The sequence below is a fragment of the Pan paniscus genome, chromosome 20 (assembly GCF_029289425.2).
Source record: "Pan paniscus chromosome 20, NHGRI_mPanPan1-v2.0_pri, whole genome shotgun sequence".
NCBI lineage: Eukaryota > Metazoa > Chordata > Mammalia > Primates > Hominidae > Pan > Pan paniscus.
The window spans coordinates 20072527-20089942 of NC_073269.2; the positions used below are offsets into that span (position 1 = coordinate 20072527).

The following is a 17416-nucleotide window of genomic DNA, read 5'->3' on the forward strand; positions in this document are numbered from 1 at the left end:
AAACTGAGCCATTGTTGACCACATTTGAGCCACTAGATCAATTCTCCCCTGAAGTTGGTCCTTTTAATTTATATGAGCTAATAAACCCCTTTCTTGTTTAAGCCAGTAGACTTTTGTGTCATTTGCAACCAGGAGCACTCCAACTGACAGAATTAATGAACATTAAATCCTATCCTCCTTTCCTGAAGACACCAGTGTAAACAGAACCTTGTCTTGGAGCACAACTGGTTGCGAGAAACAGAAACCCACCGAAGCTGGCACAAGTAAAGAAGTATTTATTACATGGGTCCAAGGTTATCTCCAAAACCCAAAGGAGCATGAAGTAAAAGTGAAATTCATGCAGAACCACGATCAGATACTTAGAAAGCAATTAATAAATACCTGTTGATCTCAATGGAATGAACACTCAATTAACTGGAATTGATAACTGCACTGGGAGCCGAGATAACCCCCCCAGCCCTCAAGGAGCCATTTGAGCTCTCATTTCTGATTCTCCCTGAATATTAGCTTCATTCTTCTGCCCTGTTTGCTTGTCTCTTTGCCCACCACCTCGAATTGGCCACTGATATTTCTAAATCTGATTGTGACCTTAAGAGCTCCACCAACTGACAACTTTCTTAGCCTCTCCATTAAAGAAAGTTCTCGAGCAAAAGAATCTGATTGGCTCAGCTTAAGTCAGGTGACAACCACTAATCCAATCGGTAGTCATCTGCCAAAAGAGGAAGCATAAGTAGACTGGCAAGTCAAATGTATTTACCCCAAGATGGGAGCTCAAGTTAGCCCTGGGTGGGGGAGATAGAAGTCCCGCTGCCACCACTCCCCACCTTACCTAGACACAGACCAACAACACTGAGTGTTAACTATTCCTTTATTAGGTGGTGAGGGGAGTGGGGGGCTGTACAATGCAGGGCTTGGGAATTCAGCTACACAGGGATTTTGACCAGAAGCCATATTACAAAAATAGCCTAAAAATACCTCTATTCTGCCATGAGGCTGGGCCAGAGGATTACCAGGAAGAGGAAGTACCACTCAGGCATCTCCTCTTCTTGTAGTCCCGCATTTACAGGGACACAAAGGAATGCATACATCTGCCCTGGCTCCCATTTCCCACCAGCAGCCCCCTAGTTCCCAAAGGGAGATGGCCAAGGGTGGGGCTGGGGCAGAGGGAGTTGGCAGTGGGCCCTTCCCCAGCAAGGCTATGGAACATGTCCCATCTGGAATGCAGTGAAGTGAGGGAGGTGGGGTGGGGAGGAGGCTCCCAACACTCCCCCGACCCCTGGCCCCAGTGGGTGCGCCCAAGGGTGCCTACTTGGTACATACCTGGGTCGTGTACTCAGTACACGGGATCCCAGTCATGCCTGTGTACTAGGTACACAGAATCCAGCTTGGCCGAATGGGCCCACAGACTCAGCCCCACAGGGGCACTGGGGGGTTCACAGGGGGAGGGAGCATCTCCATATATATATTTTGTAAAAAATAATAATAATAAGTTTGTTTAAATGAATTTGTTTCTATACAAAATGTAAAAAAAAAAAGAAAAAGAAAAATAATAATAATTCATTCATGTCAGAGTGTAAGGAAATGAGAGGCCAGAAGGAGAGAGAAAGGAATGAGGGAAGAGAGAAGTGGGGAAGAAGGAGGTCCCAGACTCTTCACAAGACTGAGAGGGTGGGTGGTAGCCCCCACCCATTATAAATAAAGGAAGACTGAAGCCCTGGGCTGATGACCTATCTCGGTCACACTGCAAGGCAAGGATGAAGGAGGGTTGGTGGAAAGAGAAGAGGATGAAAAAGACTAAAAGGAAGGAAGAGACAGAGAAAGAAAGGAGGCAGGACAGGGGTCTCTTTAGGCCCCCAAGATCTAAGAACTGACGAGCATCTCAGGCCAACACTTGCCTCTTGGGGGTAACTTCTGGCTGGGGCCCCAGCTGGGTCTGGGCCTGAGCAAGGGAGCTGGGAACAGACAAGGGAAGTGGCTGGGCAGGCAGTGCCCCAGTGGTGGTGGCCATGGCCCCGGTGGCAGTGGCTGGGCTGGGCGTGGATTCGGACCAGTCTGAGAGGGAGGGAGGCGAGGGGCTGGCCCAGTGCTCAGGGGATTCGGGGGATGGGGTCAGGTAAGGGTGCTCACTGGGAACCCGCAGGAAGCGGGCCTTTGGGGGGCTGCTGTGTGCCCCAGCCGCCGGGTACTCCTCGCCATGTCCTGGGACTGCCAGGTAAGGCGGGGGCCGCTCCTGCGGGGAGACGGGGGTCCCTGGGTTGAGCAGCTGGGGTCCCGGCGCCAGTGGCAGCAGGAACGAGGGGCCTGGAGGGGCAGGTGGGGGCAGCCGGGCCCAATCGAGGGGGACAGCCACAGGGTTCAGCAGGCCCAGGCTGAGTACACATCCTCCAGGGGGCTGGCGCCCTAGACCCGCCCGGCCTGGGCCACCAAGCTGTGCCAGAGACACTGCAGTGGCAGTGGCAGCTGCATAGGGCCCCTCAAGGGGGAAGCCACCAGGGGAAGCAGGGGGCCCACCGAAAGGCCGCGGGGAGTCCAGCGAGTCCACGGGCGACAGCGTGACCGAGCTGTCAGCCAGGGGGCCCGGGCAGGCCAGCGTCAGCTTCTTGCCCCGCCCCCGGGGCCCCTGCGGCCCCAGCCCCGCCTTCCCGGGGGGCCTCCTGCTCTTCTTGGACCCCGACTGTGCCGCTTTGAGGCCAGGGAGGAAGGCCCCTGGAGGACAGAGCAGAGGCCCCAGGCCGTGGGGACCGGGGGAGCTGCGGGGCCCACTGGGTTGATCCAGCAAGCGCACGATGTCCTGGTGCAGTCTCTCCTGGGCTACGTCCCGCGGCAGCCTGTCCAGGTGGTCGGTGATCTCACGGTTGGCAAAGTGGTCCAACAGCAGCTTGGCAGCCTCATAGCTGCCCTCGCGGGCGGCCAGGAACAGGGGGGTCTCCTCCTGGGGGGCCAGAACCCACAGAGGTCGGCGAAACCCCAGCTAACAGTAGCAAAGTCTTCCAGCCTCTTGGGGGAGCCCGAGAGCTATGAGTTTGTACACTGGAGCTTGACAGACCTGGGTTAAATCCCGGCTGCGCTGGGGGAGCCTGGACAAGTTCTTTCCTCTAAACCACATTCGTCCATCACCTACTAAGTGCCAGAGGTCAAGGCCAGGACTAGGGTGAGTTAAGCGAGGTACTCACCTTAGGCATAACTTTTTTTTTCTTGTCTTTTTTTTTTTTTTTTGACAGAGTCTCGCTGTGTCGCCCAGGCTGGAGGGCAGTGGCGCCATTTCAGTTCACTGCAACCTCAGCCTTCCGGGTTCAAGCGATTCTCCTGCCTCAGCCTCCCGAGCAGCTGGGATTACAGGTGTGCACCACTACGCCCAGCTAATTTTTGTATTTTTAATAAAGACAGGGTTTTACTACGTTGGCCAGGCTGGTCTCAAACTCCTGACCTCAAGTAATCCACCCATCTCGACCTCCCAAAGTGCTGGGATTACAGACATGAACCACCACACCCAGCCATTAGGCACAAAATTTAAGGGGCCCCCAAAAACTTTAGTCACCAAAGTAAATTATATTTTAATCCAATGTTTGGGGTTTTGTTTTTTGAGACAGAGTCTCACTCTGTTGCCCAGGCTGGATTGCAATGGCGCTGTGCCACTGCTGACCCCCAGTGGACCAAGGGCTGGGGCTCACCTTGCTATCCTGCATGTCCTTATTGGCTCCATTTTTGAGCAGGGCCAAAGTGGCTTCCACGTTGTTCACAGCCGCAGCCCAGTGTAAGGCTGATTTCCCTGGAGGGTGAAGGGGAGAGAGGTCAGGACCAGGCACCTGTCCTGGGGTCCCCATGTCAGGGAGGCAGAAATTGTCTAGAATGTGGCCTAGGGGTAGAGGAGGCAGGCCTGCCGTGAATATCCAAGTACTTGTGTCTGGATCCATGTGCGTGCAAATCTGCAAAATGACTCTGTGCAATGGGGAAGCACTCTGTGTCTCTGTGTGTGTGTGTGTGTGTGTGTGTGTGCGCGTGCATGTGCATGACTGTCTATACACGGGGTGCTGTGTGGACCTCCTTCAGTTGAACCTAGGGTTGTGACATCCAATACAGTGGTCAGTCACATGTGGTTTTTATTTATCCATTTATTTATTTTTGAGGTAGTGTCTTGTTCTGTCACCCAGGCTGGAGTCCATCGGCACAATCTCAATTCACTGCAACCTCTACCTCCTGGGCTCAGGCGATTTTCCTGCCTCAGCCTCCCTAGTAGCTGGGACTACAGGCATGTACCACCACGCCCAGCTGATTTTTTGTATTTTTGATAGAGATAGAGTTCCACTATGTTGCCCAAACTGGTCTCAAACTCCTGAGCTCAAGTGATCCACCAGCCTTGGCCTCCCAAAGTGTTGGGATTACAGGCATGAGCCACCGTGCCCAACCTACATGTGGTTCTTTAGATTTAAATTTAATAAAATAGGAAATAGGTGCCAGGACCATTCAACGGGGAAAGAATGGTCTTCTCAACTAATGGTGCTGGAACAACTGAATATTCACATTCAAAGAATGAAGTTGGACCCCTACCTCACACTTTATACAAACATTAACTCAAAATGGATCAGAAACCTAAATATAAGAGCTCCAACTATAGAACTAAACATCTAGAAGAAAACATAAGAGTAAATCTTCATGACCTTGAATTAGGCCAAGATTCTTAGATGTGACACCAAAACCACAAATAACAATAACAACTACAAAACAGATAAATTGGACATGATCAAAATTGAAACTTTTGGCCAGGCACAGTGGCTCACGCCTATAATCTCAACACTTTGGGAGGCCAAGGTGGGAGTATTGCTTAAGGCCAGGAGTTTGAGATCAGCCTGGGCAACAAAGTGAGACCCCATTTCCACAAAAAATTTAAGAATTACCCAGGTGTGCTGGCACACACCTGTAATACCAGCTATTCAGGAGGGTGGGATGGGAGGATCACTTGAGCCTGGGAGTTTGAGGCTGCAGCGAGCCGTAATCATGCCACTGCACTCCAGCCTGAGTGACAGAGTGATACCCTATGTCTAAAAATAAAAGAAAAAAAAAGTGGCCCATCGATACAATGGATTATTATTCAGCTGAACTATGCTACAACATGGGTGAACCTTGAGAACATAATGCTAACTGAAAAAAAGGCAGACAAAAAAGACCACATATCATATGATTACATTTATATGAAATGTCCAGAACAGGCAAATCCATGGAGACAAAAAGCAAATCAGTGGTTGCACAGGGCTGGACAGATGAGGGGCTTGGCAGATGATGACCAAGTGGTGAGAATTTCTTTTTCAGGTGATGAAATGTTCTAAAATTGATTGTGGTAATAGTTGTATGACTCTGATTATACTAAGAGCCATTGAATTGTATACTTTAAATGGGTGAATTGTATGGCATGTTAATTATATCTCAATAAAGCAGTTTTTTGTTTTTTGTTTTTTGCTTTTAAAAAAAAGGATGGACTCAGTGGCTCATGCCTATAACCCCAGCACTTTGGGAGGCCAAGGCACGTGGATCACCTGAGGTCAGGAGTTCGAGGCCAGCCTGGCCAACATTGCAAAACCCCGTCTCTACTAAAAATACAAAAAAATAGCCGGGCATGGTGGCGGGCACCTCTAGTCCCAGACACTCGGGAGGCTGAGACAGGAGAATCACTGGAAACCGGGTAGTGGAGGTTGCAGTGAGCCAAGATCACACCATTGCACTCCAGTCTGGGCGACAAGAGCGAGACTCTGTCTCAAAAAAAAAAAAAAGAAAAAGGCAACATAAGGAGAAAAAAAATTAAATGAACTAAAACATTTACTTCTTCATTTGCCCCAGTCACATTTCAAGTCACCACATGTGGCCAGTGGCTACTATATCGGACAGTGCAGAGAATAATTCCATCATCACAGAAAGTCCTATTGGCCAGCCCTGCCCTAGAACTGTGGCTCTCAACTAGGAGAAACTCCCTGCCCCCAGCCCCCAGAGCATTTGGCAACGTCTGGAGACTGTTTTTTTTTTTTGAGATGGAGTCTGTCCCCCAGGTTGGAGTGCAGGGGCACAATCACGGCTCACAGACTCAACCTCCTGGGCTCAAACGACCCTCCCACCTCAGTTTCTCGAGTAGCTAGGGCCACAGGTATGCACCACCGCACATGGCTAATCTTTCAAAAAACTTTTGTAGAACCCACTATGTTGCCCAGTCTGGTCTCAAACTCCTGGCCTCAAGTCATCCTCCTGCCTCAGCCTCCCAAAGTGTTGGGATCACAGGCATGAGCCACCACACATGGCCTGATGTGTACATTTATTATAATAACTTCCAGCAGGTGGAAGTAGAGTGTGTCCGTCTAACAAAGCAGGTGGAAATGAAGTATCTAGGGGAAAGGCACCTTTTTCTAAATCCCTGAGGCACCCTAAGGACTAGTGGTGACCCTGCATGACCCTGCAGGCTTCATGAAGCCTGGTTATGTGTGTGTGAGCTTCAGTGATTGGGTCTCAACATGGGTATGAATTTGCACCAACATGACCCTCAGGGCCCAGGTGACACTAACCCAGCTTAGACTTGATTCCTCTGCCAACCTACCAAGCTCATCCACAGCATTGACATCAGCATGGCTGGCAATGAGCTCTTCCACCATGCCCTCTACTGCCAGACGGGCCGCCAGGATCAGTGCCGTTGAGCCATCTGCCATGCGGGCATCCAAGTCTGTAGAGCGGTTTCGGATGAGAATCTAGGACAGAGAGTGGATGCAGCAGGAGGGGTCATGGCAGGAACAGAGGAATCAGGAGCACCCCTAAGTCCCATGAAGTCCCCAACCCCCATACCCCAACCCCTGAAATTGGTGAGGTTCAGGGAGCAGCTGCTTGACAGATACTGTATTCCCATATATCCCCATTTTCCAAATGAGAAAAAATGAGTCTGAAAGGCAGAACTGGGGCTGAAACCCAGGTAAGTCTAATGCCTGCCCCAGCTCTGAGGTCCAAAGTGTGTGCCTATCTCACCTGGAAGACACCCTGGGCATCAGCTGTGACAGCTGTGTGCAGGGGAGTGCGGCCTGAGTGGTCCTGGGCATTGGTGTCTGCCCCAGCATCCAGCAGCCGCTTGGCTGCATCAGCACGGGCATAACGGGCAGCCAGGTGCAAAGCAGTCTCGCCAGTACGGTCAGTCCGTGCCCCAAGCTGAGCCCCCTGGCAGATCAGGTCGGAGATGATGCTAGCTGATGTGTCATCTGCCTCATCCTCTTCAGTTGGCATTGGCTCCAGAGCCCCCCCACAGAAGGAAGCCAGCATTAGCGGGGTGAAGCCATCTGCAGGGACAGGAGTGTGTCAGCAGGAAGGTAAACACAGGGCCTTTTCCAGGAAATGTTATCAAGGGTACCCCATTAGGAGCTAATGGGACACATGGAAAAACGAGGATTAGCAGATCCTCCTATCTGCACACCCACACCCAGGATGAGGATTGGTGGGCATGTGATTTGTCACAGAACTACTCCTAGGGCACAGGGAACACAGGACAAGGGACTCTGGGAGTCAAGCAAGTGTGCAACCTCCAGTAAATTCCCAAAGGGTTATTCCACCTTGATCCTCCAAAGGGACTCTGGAACATGTGTTGTACCCCAGAGTTCTAATCCAACTCAAGGCAAAGAAACCATCCCCTTCATACTCCTGCACCCACTGGTTAGGAGCTGCCCCTTTCTGCCAATTCATTTGAGTATTTTAAAAGGGGGGAAAAAAAGAGAGCTGCCCCCAGGGACATAAAATCCCAGGCACTTCAGGCCCCAGCAGCCAGAAGGACTTCAAAAGAGAGCCATAAGTACAGGCCATTTGGAGCAAAAGCAAAATGAAGCTAAGGCAGGAATGCCCTGAAACATAACAAAGATGGATCTAAGAGGATCAAACAACATAGTCTGCTACACTGCACACACTGTACACAAGCACTTGTCCTCATTTTTCTTAGGGAGCCACTTGCATCCGGTTCTCCATTCTCAAGCCCTTGGTAGAGACCGACCTCCCCGCTCCACCACCAGACCCGATCCCCACCAGCTCAAAGACAGGTATGTGAATCAGGCTTGGTCAATTTGCATATTCCAGCCCCCTGGTCGTACTGATTGACTCAAGGATGAGCACGTGACCCTAGTCTGTCCAATCAGAATGCATCCTGAGACTTTTGCTGGAGCATTAAGAAGGTTTTGTAAGATTGGAGTCAAAGGGTAGAGAGGGGAAAACTGAGTCCTGGATCCAAATGTGCCACTTTTAGTTAAATGAGTTGATAAATCCCTTGTTTTACTTAAGCTAGTCTGAGTTGGACCTTTGTCACTTCCAACCAAGAGTGTTGCTGAATACACACACCCTTCACAGAAGCTTAGAGACTCCCCCAGTTCTCCCCAAAACACAGAGTCAGAAATAACCTCTCACAGGTAGGATGGGTGAGGGGCATCCCTTTGGGAGGGGCACTGTCACTGACCTGGGCCACGCACATTGACATCCATGCCATCAGCATCTGCGTCGCCCTGTGGTGGTGTCAGTGCCATGGCTGGTGCCACGCGGATGTCAGCAGCAACCAGATGGTGTTGAGTCCACTGACGGCAATCCACAGCCTCCTCAGCCCCCATGCCTGGCTCCTCTACCTGGAGGGGCAGGCACCCTGGATCTCAGATCTCACCCTTTGGTGCTGGGGAGAGCCACTGCCAGGGATGGGGCTGGGCATTCCTACAGGTTTCTCTTTAGGAGATACACACAGAGCCCTGGGAAATCATTTACCATCTGTTTGGTGTTTTATTTGTTTGTTTTTGAGACAGAGTCTCGCTCTGTCGCCCAGGCTGGAGTGCAGTGGCATGATCTCAGCTCACTGCAACCCCCGCCTCCCGGGTTCAAGTGATTCTCCTGCCTCAGCCTCTGGAGTAGCTGGGATTACAGGCACATGCCACGGTGTCCAGCTAATTTTTTGTATTTTTAGTAGAGAAGGGGTTTCACCATGTTGGCCAGGCTGGTCTCGAACTCCTGACCTCAGGTGATCAGCCCCTCTCAGCCTCCCAAAGTGCTGGGATTAACAGGAAATCAATGTGTGCCATAGCCCAAGGAGCTAATAAAAGGAAGACACAAGGTTTCTTTCTTTTTTTTTTTTTTTTTTTTTTTGGTCTTTTTGAGTAATAAATGGCTTTAATTATTTATGTATATATTTTTTAGAGACTGAGTCTCACTGTATCACTCAGGCTGGAGTGCAGTGGTGCAATCATACCTCACTGCAGCCTCAACTTCCTGGGCTCAAATGATCCTCCCACCTCAGCGGCCCAAGTAGCTGGGACTATAAGCACACAGTATAAGCAGATTGGGATAGCATCTGATCCAGGTTCAAGTTCCAACCCCGCCCCTTAGTAGCTGGAAGGCTCTGGGCAAATCACTTTGAAGCTCTGAGCTTCTCATTGGCAAAATCAGGATGATGCAGCCATTCCACCATGCTAAGATACCACCACAATTACATTGGGCCACCCCTTTAATACCTCTAATACCTACTTTGGGATGGGAAGGCAGAAGGAAAAGTCTGGGTTGAGCAGGTTTTTTTATCTGTCCACTGTAATAGATGACTCCATTTCACAACATTAAAATATGGACAGAGGAAGGGAGTTTGTAAATTGAAGTATATGTCAATAGCTACTTTACAGCGTCCTCAGAGAGATGAAATAAGATGTTTTATGTGCATTAGAGACATTCAGCGGGTGCCTCAGTAATGCTAGCAGGATCTGTATGGACTCAATTGTGCCCCCTCTAAAAATCATACAATGGCCGGGCACGGTGGCTCACGTCTGTAATCCCAGCACTTTGGGATGCCGAGGCGGGTGGATCACTTGAGGTCTGCAGCTTGAGACCAGCCTGGCCAACATGGTGAAACCCCATCTCTACTAAAAATACAAAAATTAGCCGGGCATGGTAGCACATGCCTATAATCCCAGCTACTTGGGAGGCTGAGGCAGGGGAATCACTTGAACCTGGGAGGGAGGTGGAGGCTGCAATGAGCCAAGATCACGCCACTGCACTCCAGCTTGGGCAACAGAGTGAGACCTGGTCTCAAAAAATAAATAAATAAATAAACAGAAATCATACACTAAAACCCTAAATAATATATAAAATTTCCATGTGCCTGCATTTGAAGATAGGACTTTATTTTTAGACAGGGTCTTGCTCTGTTACCCAGGCTGGAGTGAAGTGATGCAGTCATAGCTCACTGCAGGCTCCAACTCCTGGACTCAAGCGATCCTCCTGCCTCAGCCTCCCAAGTAGCTGAAATTACAGGTGCAAGCCACCAAGCCTGGTGAGATAGGGCCTTTAAGGAGGTAATTAAGGTTAAATGAGGTTATAAATGTGGGACCCTAATCCAATAGGACTGGTATCCTTACAAGAAGAGGATGGGATGCCAAGTCTCTCTCTCTCTCTCTTTCTCTATCCTCTGTGTACACAGAGGAAAGGCCATGTGAGGCTACAGTGAGAAAGCGGCCATCTGCACACCAGGAAGAGAGCCCTTACCAGGAACCAGCCCTGACAGCACCTTGGGCTTGGACTTCCAACCTCCAGAACCGTGAAAAAATTAATTTCTGTTGTTTAGGTCACCCATGCTGCGGGACTTTTTTTTTTTTTTTGAGACGGAGTTTCACTCTTGTTGCCCAGTCTGGAGTGCCGGGTTCAAGGGATTCTCCTGCCTCAGCCTCCCGAGTAGCTGGGATTACAGGTGCCCGCCACCATGCCCAGCTAATCTTTTGTATTTTTAGTACAGACGGGGTTTCACCATGTTGGTCAGGCTGGTCTCGAACTCCTGACCTCAGGTGATCCACCTCTGTGGGATTTTTTAATGGCAGCCAAAGCTGACTCATACTGAACCCAGGGGCATGACTCCATGAGCTCAGAACCAGCTCAGAGCACTTTCAGGCTAAGTCCATGCTGGACAAAATAGGAACTGACAGAGATAAGGCAGACTCGCTCTCTGGGCTGGGGGGACACCTCCAGGAAGAGTGCAGGCTGGCCAGGAAGCAGGATCCTGGCTGGGGAGGGGAAGGATGGAGGGGAGGATTTTCCACCTGCCCGGAGGGACCCTGGGGCCCCAGTGGTAAATCTTCCTCCCTCTGAGGTCACAGAACCACACTGAGAAGAAAGGGTTGCAAAGCTGGGACTATTCTCTGGAGTTAGGGAGGTGGGGACAGCGGTGCCATCCCCTGATCACGCCCATCATCCACTGGGGACCCCACCCAGTACCCTGAGAGGAGGGGTCAGAGGAGGGGGCAAAGGTCAGAGGAGGGGGCAGTACCTTTAGCCGCTTGGCCTCTGGGCACTCTGTGTCCATCCAGTCTGTGGCCACCTCCCCCATCAGGCTCTCACCCTTGGCCATGTTCCTGGCAGACAATGGGAAGAGGGGATGTGAGGGGGACACTAGAGGTGTCCAGCTGGGAAGGAGGATTTGGGGTGGGGTCAGAGGTCTGAGTCAGGTCAAGGCGGGGTCCAGGGTTCACAAGGTCCCCGTAGTCAGGGACAGGGAGCGAGCAGGGTTCTCACTTCATGCCCAGCGCGTCCTGGCCCACGGGTTCCCGCCGGCCCTTGTGACCAGAGGCCACGTCCTTGTGCAGTGAGAAGCCCTCAGGGAACCAGAGGGTGCTGTGCTCGCGCTTGCGCCGGGCCACCATGACACCCAGCACGAGAATGACCAGCAGCAAGACAGCGCCCGCCACTAGCAGCGGCAGCAGCGGGACGCTGGGTTCTGGAGGCTCCAGCGGCTCCCCTAAGAGCAGGAAGCAGAGGGCGGGGCTTCAGTCGAGGGCGGGGCTTTGGCCTCAGGCGGGGCTTCGGCCGCCCCCAGCTCCGTCCCCGCCACCCCCTCCCCAAGGCAGGGCCGCACCCCGCACGTCCCGCAGTGGGTACGGGAAGTCCAGGCGCTCCACCGCTGACAACGCTCCCAGGTAGTCAGCGGCGCTTTGGGCATCGGGGAAGCAGTGATCATTCTCAGGCGACTGCAGGCAGAGCCGGTTGTCAATCTCCAGCATTACTACCGAGCTGCAGGGACAGCAGGGAGGGACCAGAGAGCTCACAAATTGCCCGATGCACCCCCTGGCACCAAGCCCCACTTTCCCTCCCCAGCGCCCTCTCCACCCACAGGTCTCCATGGCCCACCTGTATCCAACCCCACTGCACCCCTAAAACGTGTCTTGCTGTGGTCAGCAGTCCCCCCAGAACCGTGAATCCAATGGATATTATTTTTTGATCTTGCACCGAGTCTGGAGTGCAGTGGCGCGATCTCGGCTCACTGCAACTTCCCCTCCTGGGTTCAAGCGATTCTCCTGCCTCAGCCTCCCAAGTAGCTGGGATTACAGGCGTGTGCCACCACGCCCAGCTAATTTTTTTGTATTTTTAGTAGAGACGGGGTTTCACCACGTTGGCCAGGCTGGTCTTGAACTCCTGACCTCAAGTGATCCTCCTGCCTTGGCCTCCCAAAGTGCTGGGATTACAGGCGTGAGCCGCCACTGTGCCCGGCCTGTTTTTTTTGTTGTTTGTTCTGTTTTGTTTTGTTTTGTTTTTTGAGACAGTTTCACTCTGTCGCCCAGGCTAGAGCACAGTGGCGAAATCAGAGCTCACTGTAGCCTTGACCTCCCGCCTTCAAGCAATCTTTCCACCTCATTCTCCCAAAGAGCTGGGACCACAGACATGTGCCACCACACCTGGCTAATTTTTTGGGGGGGTTGGGGGTGGAGGCATAGAGATTAGGTGTCACTATGTTGCCCAGGCTAGTCTTGAACTCCAGGGCTCAAGCAATCCTCCCACCTCAGCCTCCCAATGTGCTGGGTTTACAGGCCTGGGCCACTACGCCCAGCCAATGGACATTGTTTGTTTTTTGTTTTTGAGATGAAGTCTTGCTCTGTTGACAGGCTGGAGTGCAGTGGTGCGATCTCAGCTCACTGCAACCTCCGACTCCCTGGTTCAAGTGATTCTCTGCCTCAGCCTCCTGAGTAGCTGGGATTACAGGCACGTGCTACCATGCCCAGGTAATTTTTGTATTTTTAGTAGAGATGGGGTTTCACCGTGTTGGCCAGGACATTGTGTTTGTTTGTTTGTTTGCTTGCTTGTTTTGAGACAGAGTTTCACTCTTGTTGCCCAGGCTGGAGTGCAATGGTGCTATCTCAGCTCGCCACAACCTCCACCTCCAGGGTTCAGGCAATTCTCCTGCCTCAGCCTCCTGAGTAGCTGGGATTACAGGCATGCGCCACCACGCCCCGGTAATTTTGTATTTTTAGTATACACAGGGTTTCTCCATGTTGGTCAGGCTGGTCTCGAACTCCCGACCTCAGGTGATCCACCCGCCTCAACCTCCCAAAGTGCTGGGATCACAGTTGTGAGCCATCACACCTGGCCTCTTTCTCTTTTTTGAGCCAATTCCATTCATCCAATCCTTAGGTCTCCGTGTCCCCAGATTAATTCTTCTGTTCCTTCTCTCCCCACTCCTTTGAGTCCCTCTCATGGCTTCAATGATCATCAACACTTTTATATCTTTCTTGTTTGTGTCTTTAGCCCCCAGGTATCTCCTTGGAGGCCTTCCCAATACTTCCAGGTCCCTCAGACTCTGCAAGCTCCAAAATGACCTGTTTTTCACTTTGTGGCCCTATCACTCAGTTAGCTTAGCCAGGGGCTGGTACATCAACCACTCTCCTTCATCCCTCTACCCCTCCCCTTCCACCACCCACATCCCAATATCTGTAAAACCCAACCCTCCTCTCTGTATCAGAGACCCACCCCTCTTAGGTCTCTGCCTTCTCCTCAACAATAGCTACACCTCCCTTCTGGTACCTCTACCAGGCCACTAGCAGGATACTTCTATATTTTTTCTTTTTCTTTTTTCTTTTTTTTTTTTTTTGAGACAGAGTCTGGCTCTGTTGCCCCGGCTGGAGTGCAGTAGCACAATCTTGGCTCACTGCAACCTTCACTTCCTGAGTTCAAGTGATTCTCATGCCTCAGCCTCCTGAGTAGCTGGGACTAAAGGCATACACCACCACGCCTGGCTAATTTTTTGTATTTTTAGTAGAGACAGGGTTTTGCCATGTTGCCCAGGCTGGTCTCAAACTCCTGACATCAAATGATCTGCCTTCCAAAGTGCTGGGATTACAGGCGTGAGCCACCGAGCCCCTCCTATTTCTTTCTTCTTCTTCCTCTTCCTCCTCCTCCTCCTCCCCCTCTTCCTCTTCCTCTTCCTCTTCTTCTTTCTTCTTCTTCTTCTTCTTTTTTTTTTTTAAAGAGATCGGAGGCCGGGCATGGTGGCTCACGCCTGTAATCCCAGCACTTTGGGAGGCCGAGGCAGGTGGATCACGAAGTCAGGAGATCCAGATCATCCTGGCTAACATACTGAAACCCCGTCTCTTACTAAAAATACAAAAAATTAGCCAGGCATGGTGGCGGCCTCCTGTAGTCCCAGCTACTCGGGAGGCTGAGGCAGGAGAATGGCATGAACCCGAGAGGCGGAGCTTGCAGAAAGCCGAGATCGCGCCTCTGCACTCTAGCCTGGGCGACAGAGCGAGACTCCATCTCAAAAAAAAAAAAAAAAAAAAAAAGAGAGAGAGAGATGGGAGTCTTCCTATGTTGCCCAGGCTAGATTTGAATTCCTGGGCTCAAGTGATCCTCCAAGTAGCTGGGACTACAAGAATACATTGTGCCCAGCTTTATCTTCTATGTCTTTAAGAAGAAGAAAATTAGCCCGGTGTGGTGGTGGATGCCTGTAATCCCAGCTACTCTGGAGGCTGAGGCAGAGAATTGCTTGAACCCAGGAGGCAGAGGTTGCAGTGAGCTGAGATCGCGCCACTGCACTCCAGCCTGGGCGACAGAGAGAGACTCCGTCTCAAAAAAAAAAAAAAGAAGAAGAAGAAGAAGACGACGAAGAAAAAAACCCTACACATGTATTTAACCACTCTGCCAAGCCACTTAGCAACCTGCCTCCCCACAAGCCAGCACTAGACCTGGGCAATTCTACCCCAGAAGCACTAGCTCCATCTGGAGGCATTTTTTGCTTGTCACAGCCAGGAGGCGGTGCTCCTGACATCTGGTGGGTAAAGGCATTAAGTGAAATGAAACACACAAGACCTGGATCAACAGCATCTCTCCTCTCCCCAGCCACCACGGCTCTTCCAGGTGGGGTCACTCACCCGATCACCTCGGGGGCCAGCTCCCGACGGGCCCGGGGTTCGGAGCCAGGACTAGGCCGGTGGTAAGGGAAGACCATGGCCTGGCCGTGCGCGTCCAGGCGGAAGCGCAGCGAGGTGCGCAGGATGGCGCTGAGCCGCTGCAGAAAGTCGGCGCTGGAACGCAGTAGCTCCTCCGGCGGCAGCAGCACTGTGAGCACCAGCACGCCGCGGGCCAGCAGGGCCGGCACCTCGCTGGCACAATCCAGCCCATCCCAGCCGCACTCCTCCGTGTTGCAGCCCTGGTCGCAGCGGCCGTCGGCAAAGTGGTCGGCGCAGTACTTCTCGTACACCGGGCTGGTGGGGAAGGGTGAGGCAGAGAGGGGCGGAGTCAGGGGTCAGAGGAGACAATCCCCTTCCATGCATTCACACCGTAGAGTACAGAGACTCCAGACAAGGCTTGCACAGGGGACTGGAATGTACGGACCCATGCCAGGCTTTCTGCAAATCTTGCCATTCACTGGATAATTTTTTTTTTTTTTTTTTTTTTTTTTTTTTTTTTTGAGACGGAGTCTTGCTCTGTCGCCCAGGCCGGAATGCAGTAGCATGATCTCTCAGCTCACTGCAGCCTCCACCTCCCCGGTTCCAGCGATTCTCCCGCCTCAGCCCCCCAGTAGCTGGGATTACAGGCATGCACCACCACGCCCGTCTAATTTTTGTATTTTTAGCAGAGACGGGGTTTTACTATGTTGGCCAGGCTGCTGTTGAACTCCTGACCTCAGGTGATCCACCTGCCTCGGCCTCCCAAAGTGCTGGGATTACAGGCATAAGTCACCGCACCCAGCCCTTGATAATATTTTTTTTAATTGATTGATTGAAATGGGGTCTTGCTCTGTTGCCCACGCCGGAGTGCAGTGGTGCAATCATAGCTCTCTGCAATCTCAAACTCCTGGACTCAAATTATCCTCCCTCTTCAGCCTCCCAAGTAGCTAGGACTACAAACCCACACCACACTCCCGGCCTCACTGGCTAACTATTAATCAGTAATTAATAGTTAGCCCAACTGACTACCATGTGTTGGGCACTGCTGCAGGCACAAGGATAAGGCCCGGCCACAATTCCTGGTCCACGTGCAGCTGGCATTCCACTGGGTGAAGACAGATAGTAAGGGAGATACATGAGCCAAATATACAGCATCTCCATTACTCATCAATAAAATCAAAATACAGGCTGGGTGCGGTGGCTCATGCCTCTAATCCCAGCACTTTGGGAGGCCAAGGTGTACGGATCACCTGAGGTCAGGAGTTCTAGGCCAGCCTGGCCAAAATGGTGAAACCCCCGTCTCTACTAAAAATACAAAAATTAGTCAGGCATGGTGGCGGGCGCCTGTAATCCCAGCTACTTGGGAAGCTGAGGCAGGAGAATAGCTTGAACCCAGGAGGTGGAGGTTGCAGTGAGCCAAGATCACACCACTGCACTCCAGCCTGGGCAATGGGAGAGAAATCCTGTCTAAAAAAAAAATATATATATATATATGTATACACACACACACACACACACACACATGCACACATATAGTGCTGGATGGAATTAAATGCTAAGCAGAAAAATAAAGCAGAGGAAGGGCTGGGGGTGACCAGGGAGGTGCTCACTGAGAAGGTACCACCATTTCAGCAAAGCCTTGAAGGAGGTGAGGGAGGAGCCATGTGGGGGAAGGGAACAGCCAGGCAGTAGGAACAGCTTGTGCAAAGGCCCTGATATGGGATCAAGCCTGGGGTATCTGGGAAACAACAGAGAGGCCAGGGTGGCTGGAACAGAGTGAGGGGAAAGCAGAGAAGATGAGGATGTGGAGATTAAGGGGGTGGAGGGTTCCAAGCAGACAGAGAGGTACGCAGAGGACAGAAGGGGCAGGGTGTAGGGATGGACAGATGGACTGCCTAGGACAGACAGAGAGAGGGGCAGAAGAGGGGCAGAGATAGTCAGGGGCACCCACAGATAGCCATATAGAGGAGCAAAAAGAGTGCATGGATGGACAGATTCGGCCCAAGGATGGACAAACAGGAGTGGAGGAAGACAGTTGGGTACACAGAGGAACAAAAGCAATTTTTTTTTTTTTTTTTTTTTTTGGTGAGACAGAGATTTACTCTTGCTGCCCAGGCTGGAGTGCAATGGCACGATCTCAGCTCACCTCATCCTCCACCTCCCAGGTTCAAGCAATTCTCCTGCCTCAGCCTCCCAAGTAGCTGGGATTACAGCCATGTGCCACCACACCCGGCTAA

General features: G+C 51.7%; 1 protein-coding gene across 2 annotated transcripts in view; it reads right to left on the reverse strand.

Annotated features, from left to right (window-relative positions):
- Window positions 1-850: 850 nt before the first annotated feature.
- The window catches only part of NOTCH3 (notch receptor 3), a 41225-nt gene continuing 24659 nt past the window's right edge, over window positions 851-17416 (reverse strand). For both annotated transcript variants that reach the window (XM_034944587.4, XM_055102974.2), the window contains 9 exons: window positions 15162-15494; window positions 11876-12030; window positions 11536-11758; window positions 11291-11375; window positions 8459-8621; window positions 6997-7301; window positions 6578-6725; window positions 3672-3769; window positions 851-2932 (listed from right to left, as the gene is read on the reverse strand). In XM_034944587.4, the coding sequence (XP_034800478.3) occupies window positions 1880-2932; window positions 3672-3769; window positions 6578-6725; window positions 6997-7301; window positions 8459-8621; window positions 11291-11375; window positions 11536-11758; window positions 11876-12030; window positions 15162-15494 (2563 nt within the window). In that variant the 3' untranslated portion in view covers window positions 851-1879. The remainder of the gene's footprint in view (window positions 2933-3671; window positions 3770-6577; window positions 6726-6996; window positions 7302-8458; window positions 8622-11290; window positions 11376-11535; window positions 11759-11875; window positions 12031-15161; window positions 15495-17416) is intronic.